This window comes from Theobroma cacao, chromosome 4, assembly GCF_000208745.1.
Source record: "Theobroma cacao cultivar B97-61/B2 chromosome 4, Criollo_cocoa_genome_V2, whole genome shotgun sequence".
In the NCBI taxonomy this organism is placed as follows: Eukaryota; Viridiplantae; Streptophyta; class Magnoliopsida; order Malvales; family Malvaceae; genus Theobroma; species Theobroma cacao.
This window is the reverse complement of record NC_030853.1, coordinates 27,712,193-27,720,603: the sequence shown is the minus strand read 5'-3', so window position 1 is coordinate 27,720,603 and position 8,411 is coordinate 27,712,193. Positions and strand designations below refer to the sequence as shown.

The window sequence follows — 8,411 nt, the reverse complement described above, 5'->3', positions numbered from 1 at the left end:
AGGGTAAACTTGGAAAACCGTAAAACATATCTTCGCCAGGATATCCTTCTAAATTTATTTTAATAAACATACCCTTATCAATATTTATTTTAGTTATTAAAACAAAATAAATAGATAAAGTTAAGATATCTGCAAAATGGACAAGAGCCACGTGTAGGATGCTGACAATTAAGAGAGGTGCCCTTTTCAACAATCTCTGCTTTTTTTTTAATTTTTTATTGTTTGTCAAAGAGAGCAAAAGCAAAAAATAATGAGGAGAATGCACAGAAGAGTGTACGAAGTGGGGGGGATGAATGGCCCACAAGTTTAGAGCCCCCATATAAATGCCAAACAGAAGCCACAGAAGTGGCGGTGAGTTTTGTAAGTTTGTAGGGTACAACAACTTGGCCTTTTTCATTTAAAGTTCCTCAGGCTCAAATTTATCCACACATCTTCATTGCCTGCACACCATCTAATCTCTTTATCACCAGACAGAACAATCAACACAAACCTCTCTCAGAATCTTCCCTGCTGCCAGTGAAACAAACCTTACGTAAAGTTTTAAAGTACTCTATTTTCTTTGAGCCAAGTATATGAAATATACAACAGAAAGAAATTGAATCGAGTAAGAAGACGAGTTTGGCATTACTGAAAAGGGGCACAATCAGAACAGAGAGAGAGTTTAATGAAAAAATGGAGAGTGGTTACTCTTACATGTGCCGGACATATACATATACACCCTTCAGTTGCATAAATATTATGTCAAAAGATTTGTTTACTGATCTATTCTGGAAACTTCTAAATCCCAAAAGAAAAAGAGCAGGAAAAAAAAATTAAAAGAAAATGAACCCTCCATTACAGCCCCAAAAGATGGAAAGTAGTTGTGTTGCTCTTCCTTTCTTTTCCTCATTCCTACCATCTTTTTGCCCTACAAAACATTTTTAACAACCTTTTCTTTTTCCATCTTCTGCCCCCCATCAAACCAATCAAATTTAACTAGACTTCAGGATCAACCTTGTCAGATTATAAACACAAGTGTACATATATGATGCATACACATTGCAAGCACAATCCACAAGGAACAATTTCCACACCCCCCCCCCCCCCCCCCCACCGCATTAAACTTTGCAAAATTGTGGGTTGAGTTCTACGCCACATGACAGCTTCAATCATTTTCCTCCATTCTTTGCACTTTCTCAAGTCTTGATGGGCTACCAGAGAGCACGCTGTCATTTCTGGGGCAAGAAACCAGTGTCCCCTTCATAAATTCAGTCCCCAATCTAACTAAATCTCTTTTCACAGCTGTATCTTGTTTCACTAAATGGGGGTTGCAATATGAATCAAAAAGGGACATAATTCTACTCACCAGCAGGTTGTTTCTGCTCTGCTGGTTTTACCTGAACAGCAGCAGGGACAGCGTGAACATATGGGAAGCCTGGCACAAGCTGATGCGGCTTTCCAGACTGTGTAGTAGCAAATTGTGCAGCATGCACGAGTCCCTGTGATGGTAAGCCACCTCCTTTCATATTCCCAGCAGCTGCAGCCGCTGCAGCAGCAGCAACTACTGCCTTTGCAGGGTCAGTGGTGCCAGAGTTGGCAAGAGTAACTGGGGAACACAACGACAACATTGAAGTTGATGAAGTTGTTGATGAGCCTGGAGACTGTGCCTGCTGTTGCTCATTACGGTGTCGTTGAAGATAGAACCCACTAGCAGCTGTTCCAGTTGCAGTTGAGCTTGGTGAGTGTTGAGCTTGGGGCTGCATGTAAGCATTAGAAAAGAACAGCTGCGCTTGATGCAATGTATGCTTTTGATGCTGCTGCTGCTGTAGCACCACTTGGGGCTTGGTTCCAGAATTCGAAGATGAACTGATGTGGGGGTTTCCCAAGACTGATGGCACACTCCTTCCACCAACAGGAGATGACTTCCGACTAGGCACTGATGGTGAGTTCTTGGCCTGCTGAGATGATAAACTAGTTGCTTGGCCACCTTTGTTGCCAGTAGAAGTGGAACCTGTTGTCCTTGGGCTACCACCAGCACTGCGGGAAATTGAAGTTGTGGGAGAGCCAACCACCATCGGAGGAGACGGGGATGGAGCACTATTAGGAGGCTGTTGAACTTGTGATGATGATTTAGGATTTGCTACAAAAGAAATCTGTGTGTGGCCTTGTTGTGGCCGGCCTTGCTGCTGGGGAATATTCTTGAGAGATGATGAAGTTGAAGAAGATAGAGATGAAGAAGGAACTTGAGAGGCAGTTGTCCTCACAGAATTCTTCCATTGAGGGGATTGAGCTGGACTACTGCTGCTTTGCACAAGATTTTGAGGAAATGCAGACAGAGCATTTGGAAACTTGGCAGCCATAGAAGATGAAGGGAGGTGATCAGAATAAGCACTTCCATTACTCGTTGCTGGTGTCTTACTTCGAGGAGCAGAAGCAGGCCCAAATTGATGTTGCTTCTGAAGCTGTAGCATCTGCTGTTGCTGCTGCTGTTGATTCCGCTGAAGCTGTTGCTGAGCATTAGGAGCATTGACTCCACTTATTGAAGCTGGCATAACAGAACCTGAAGTTCTGGCAGAAGCAGAGCCAAGATTAAGGGTACGAGCAGAACTATCAATGACATTGCTGACTGGAATAGTGGAAACAGATGAATCAGACAGATCCAGCCTGGAGAAGGCAATGGACTGCCCAACAGTTGCTGAACCCTTTCCTGCCATGGCCTTCCTTTCTTCTTCCACACTAGATGCATCATTGGTCCCACGCTTCCCTTCTTCCGAGACATGATAATTATTCTTCTTCTGGTGAGCTGCTTGGGCAGCTACAGCAGCTGCCATGATCTGCTGATAGCCTTGCCTTGTATTTTCTGGAAGGCTCTGAAGAATTGCATGATTTTGTGCAAGGGAGGAAATATCAAGGCCAGGAGCGGTGGTGCCATTAATGGAAGGAAATGACATGGCAAAAGCTTGAGATGTAAGAGGCTCAACTCCAGCCTTTGAGGCTGGCTGTTGTGATGGATGCTGCATCTGTTGCTTCTTTTCCCCATGGTTACCACCAGAACTTGTAGAACCACCAACTGAACCAGCAGTCATCAAAGCGAAGTTTGAAGGCTGTAAGGGCATAGCAAAATTCTGACCATAAACATTCATATTTGCACGAGATACTCGGCTATCAGCAGTTGATGGGCTATCTTCGCCACCTAATTCACCCTCAAGTTGCCGAGCTTGATGAGAAGCATGCTGACTTGGCTGTTGCTGCCGTTGCTGAAGCTGTAGTGGATGGGGTGACTGGTTTTTTGAGGAAGGGAACACTTGCAAGTTCCCACTGCCGCTACTCACACCACTTCCATGTGGCCTTTGCTGCTGGTTCTGCAAGTGCTTCTGGGAGGATGATGAACCACTGGACATGCTTGTGTTCTGATGACCTTGTTGGCTTTGCTGCAATTGTGGGGGTGGCTGTTGCTGCTGCTGCTGCTGCTGTTGCTGAAGCTGTGAAGGATGAAGCATTTGGGAAGAATAGAAAGATCCATGAATAAAAGGCATAGGCTGAGCATGATTTCCTCGATAAGCAGGTGGTGCCCCAACATGTGCAGGAATTGGAAATGGGTAGGCATTATTCTGCAGAATTGCCAAGTACTGGGTTTCATTGCCAGGCATATTTGGGTAGCTGAAGCTCATTGATGGGGCTGCGGTTGCACCAACTGGGGTGGCAGTTATGGAGGCAGAGTTAGATGTACTCGATGAAGCTGTGCTACCAGCAGCAGGAGGAGATTTCACAGACCCAGGTCGGGCAGATGCGGCAGCAGCAGCCTGTTGCTGGCTCAATGGGAAAATAAAGGCAGGACCATGCTGAAAACGATTACACCCAAAAGCAAAACTTCAAAAATACCGTCCAGATATATAATTGCGCAATTATCACAACCCTGGACTTTATAAAAAAAAACAAAAAGAAAGAGGTTTTTTGGGTGTGAGCATACCAGAATATTACTGGGTGCTGCTCCTGGGGGTAGAGCTTGCTGGAGCAATATTTGCTTTCTCTGAGCAGCATCCACCATGTTGGCAGCAGCCTGAGGACCTTTATCTTTGCCAACATGACCAGGAAAAATTGCAAGACCCTGCCCCTTATCTTGCACAGAATTCACCCCTCTTCCAGGAATGTTCCCACGCAATTCGGTAGGGGGCACAACATTTAGATTGCAAGCCTTCGCCCCGTAGATTGAAGCTGAGCCAGGTGCTGCTGGCCAGAAAGGATTCATCTTCATAAATTGCTGGTGATAGTGTATATTCCGAGCAATGTAGCAATGGGTTGCACATCTCTTTGGCCTTGGTTGAGTAAAAAGCAAATGTGGAGGCTGCAAAGTTTCAAAAGAGCAAGATAAATTAGGACAACGAGAATAGAAAAAAAAAAAAAAGGAAATCAAGAGCTGTTAAAATAAGAAAGAACAGAGTGACATGCCTGAATAGCTGCTGAAGATACAGCGCTCCCATCCATGGATACAACACCTTGTAAAGGAGCCATGTAACTGCTCAGGAAAAAAAAAAGGTCATTTCCCCCAATTATAACATCTAAATCACTGATTTAGATCTACTAATAAAAAAAAGCACAAAACCAATATCAAATCGACCCAGCCATACCCCATTGGAGGAAGTCCACCAGGCCAGCTAGCCATTGACATCGGCAAAGGCAAAGAACCAGATTGTGCTGTAGAAGGCCAAAAAAAAAAATACCCCTCCAGATCAGCAACACAAGGAGAGTGGGGAAAGTTTCCCGAGGAAAAAGGCGAAAAAATGATTTTAACTTTTACCAGTTTTCTCCATACTGGGTTGTTGATGCTGCAGCTTTTGACCATGGTTGTTGAGCTTGTTCGCACTAACACTAACTGTGACACTATCTCTATCAGATTTCTCCAAATCAAGCTGAAGATCAATATTCCTTTCTTTATTTCCAACTGGCTTATGTGATTCGGCTTCTTCAGCAATTGGCTTGGCCTTCTTATTACTATCCTCAGCTTCCACATTCACATCTTCCTGGCCGACTTTCACTCTTTTATCATCCACCTTTACAATAGACTTCATCTCCTGCGCATAGACACAAATCAAAAACCATTAATTTATTACACTATCAGACCATAAATATAGGTGACAGCTAGGTGACTCACCAATTCCATATCCGTGGCCATTGGCCTAGGATCTGAAGCCCCAAATTCAATCTCACCATCCCTTTCTGGGGACGATCTAGACGGAGGAGGAGCCTAAAACCCAAAAAAAAAAAACTTAGAATTTCGATATTCAAGAACTAAGAAGGGAGAAAAAGCTTGGATCTTTTAACCAAAATAGGATCCACACCATCAGATCTATTTGGAACTTCTCTTCCCGCTGGCTCTCAATCTCACAAACCGTTGAATTTCTGAAACAACAAAACCCAAGTAGGCAAAATTTCAAACCTTCCAAATTCAACCCCCAAAAGAAGAAATGAGTAGAAAGAAAAGATGCTCACGCTTTTGTCACTGTCAAATTCTCACGCTCATCATCCAATCGGAGACCAGTGGAGGGAGGATTATTAGCAGGAGAAGGTGAAGATTCCTTCTTTGGCGATTGAGACTCTTCCTTTCTACTCAAACCAATATCTCTACTCTCAGATTCTTCGGTCAAAGGCTTAGAATCCGGTACTAGATTGTTCTTCTCTTCCTTAACTGGTTCAGCCTGAACCAACTCAGATGAAGCCGGACCGGCTTGTGAAGAATTCATCAAATCGTAAGAACTCCCACCATTTTCAGCCACGGATCCTAAGTTCTTCTCCAAATTCGGAGGAGAAGAAGCTTCAATTTTAGCTGGTTGATCAATTTCAACCTTAGTTGTAGTAGAAGATACGGAACTGTTCCTAACAGGGAAAATAGAAGGAGGTGGTCCTGTCGTCGTCGTCTCATCCTCATACTTAACCGGTCTCGGTCTTTTCCTCTTCGGAGCTGCAGAAAAATAAAAAATAAAAAATAAAAAATAAAAACAATCCAAATCAAAATCTCTTACCCAATTGCTCAAAAGCAAAGCTTTGCTTTCCTTCTAAGCTGAAAGTTACTAACCAATTGCAGACATAGGAGTAGCAGAGGAGTTAGAATTTGGAGGTAAAATAGAAGATGATTGGGGAAGAGTTGATGGGGAGTTGGAGATCGGTGAAGAGACTCTTGATTTAGCATCATTATTGGGTTTATTAACTTCTCTTGCATCAAACTTAACCGAATCATTCCCAATTATTTCTTGCTTAGATGGAACTTGTGGCTGCCTCATCAAACCATATAACACCTCTGCAATCTCGATCTCAATCTCTTCCTGAGCTGAAGATGAAGATTTCGACGATTTCGGCGGCCTTTGTTTTGGTCCGTTAGGCTTCTACATCAGAAACCAAACCTTTTGTCACTAAATTGAACAAAAAACAAGACCCCAAAAACCAAGAAAAAAAATAAGCTTCAAATCAGAAAACTGACCATCTTCTTCCTCATAGAAGCATTGGAAGAAGATGGAGAGGCTGGAGCCGGAGACGGTGACATTAACATCCCAGCTACACCTGTTCTCACCGGCGAAGTTGAAGCTTGACGTTGAATTTGATCTCCGCCAATAACACCACCGCCAACGCCACTTGATGCCCATTCATGAGACCTTTTAGTAGAAGCTGGAAAAAGGTAAAATTAAAAAAAAAAACTAATCAGTGAATTCGAAAGAAGAAAACTTGCTAACAAAAAAAAGACTGAATTTAGTTAATCTCTTCCACCTCTCTACCTGACCGAGCTTTTCTAGGCACCGACACGCCAATCATCTCATCGGCGGGTTTCCACGTACATGATGTAGTTGTGGCGCTAGTCATCGTCGTCCCTGCCGGTGGTGTCGTTCTAATAACTTTCACCGGCGGTGGAAAGCTCTTCCGATGTTGATGCTGCTGCTGCTGTTGATGATGCTGATGTTGCTGATGATGATGATTTGACATCGACAAAGACCCAGCGTTGTTCGGCGGAAGCATCCGAACAGAACCTCCACCGCCGGTTCCGCCGCCGTCTTCGTCGTCATCATCTTCTTCGTCGTTTACGCTTTCTTCAGAACTATCCTCGCCCCCATCTTCTCTGCTACTTATCAATCTATCCCCCCTTCTTCTCTTACTCGTTCTACTCAAGCGATCTCTTTCTCTCTCTCTATCTCGTTCCCTATCTCGTTCTCTATCTCGATCCCGTTCTCGTTCCCTTTCTCTTTCTCGATCTCGATCCTTCTTTCGATCCCTTAAACGCGCCGTTTCCTGTAACTCCACCGGCCCATCATCCTCTGCACCGTCATAAAAGAAAATACAAATCAGAAAATTCATCAAGACGATACAGTTAGAGAAGAAAACAAAAGCCAGATCTGAATTTAAAACCTGGTGAGTCTCTAAGAGAGCTACTCCTGTGCCGCCGCCGTGAAAGGCCATTTGTAGCGGCGGCGGCGGCCATAGTGACTCTCCTCGCTTCTCTGGTTCTATCCATCTCTGTAAATTAACTCGTTTTGCAGGTAATAAATTAGTTGTTATAGAAACGAGAATAATCGCATCACTCATCAGTCAATCGCCTGATATATAACATAATTCGCCGGAAATGAGCTCCGGCAACTATCTCCGGCGAGGAAACCGATTTCAATAGCTTTCGAAGATCTTGTGTTGAAGCTATCTGTCAGACTTGAAAAGATCTTAGCTTTCCCTTATTTCTCTCTCTCTCTCTCTCCTCCTCTTTCTCTCTTTCCTCTTTTTGTGTTCTCATCCCATCATTTTTTCGCTATTTCACTCTCGACGAAACCCACTTCAAACTCTAATGGACGGCCACGATCCACGACAGCAATAAATGCTCAAATCGATACCGTTGATTCCTTGACATATCCAACGTTTTTCATTAGCTTAAACCAACATGGCAAGATCTGGACTGTTGGATTAGTGGCCTCTGCACTCTCTAAACCTTTTCTGCATCATGGTGCCACGTGTCATCTAATTTTCCTTTCCTCTCAAGCTTCCATAGTATCACTCACTACCGATTTGGTAACAATAAATAAATAATTTTATTTTTTGTTAAAACATTAAAAAAATGGAATGACAGTATTAGGGTTTGGAGAGTTAGGGACTGTTGCCCACGAATCACGACCAACTGAGGGAGGGGCTCTTGAATTTCCCAAAGAGCTGTCGTGACCGGCTATTACCGGTCGCAGAGACCTTGGTTAAAGCAACATGACGATCACAAGGAATCTTGGTGACCCCAGAAAATATCGTTCCAACCGGTCAAATTCATTATTTCGCTTCCACGTTTTAAATTATATGTAATTTTTTTAATAATTACTGCTAAGTGAATTTATAATTTTTTTTATATAGACGGGAGTGGGCCCACTTGAAAAAAACCCAAAATAGGGAATCGACGGACCAAATTGGATGTGACC

General features: G+C 43.5%; 1 protein-coding gene across 4 annotated transcripts; it reads right to left on the bottom strand.

Moving 5' to 3' along the window:
- LOC18602955 (protein TIME FOR COFFEE) lies at positions 596–7,771 on the bottom strand. Of its 4 annotated transcripts, none has more exons than XM_018119151.1 (12): positions 7,372–7,477; positions 6,747–7,280; positions 6,455–6,639; positions 6,053–6,359; positions 5,470–5,938; positions 5,319–5,379; positions 5,132–5,224; positions 4,778–5,051; positions 4,608–4,674; positions 4,429–4,495; positions 3,950–4,324; positions 596–3,821 (listed from the first exon to the last, which is right to left on the bottom strand). In XM_018119151.1, exons 1-12 carry the CDS (start codon positions 7,475–7,477, stop codon positions 1,338–1,340), a joined length of 5,022 nt encoding a protein of 1,673 aa, XP_017974640.1. In that variant the 3' UTR covers positions 596–1,337. The 4 variants fall into 4 exon arrangements, with proteins under 4 accessions (XP_017974640.1, XP_017974641.1, XP_007034715.2 ...); XM_018119152.1 differs by having other exon boundaries at positions 1,338–3,821; positions 6,053–6,356; positions 7,372–7,771; XM_007034653.2 differs by having other exon boundaries at positions 1,338–3,821; positions 6,545–6,639; positions 7,372–7,771.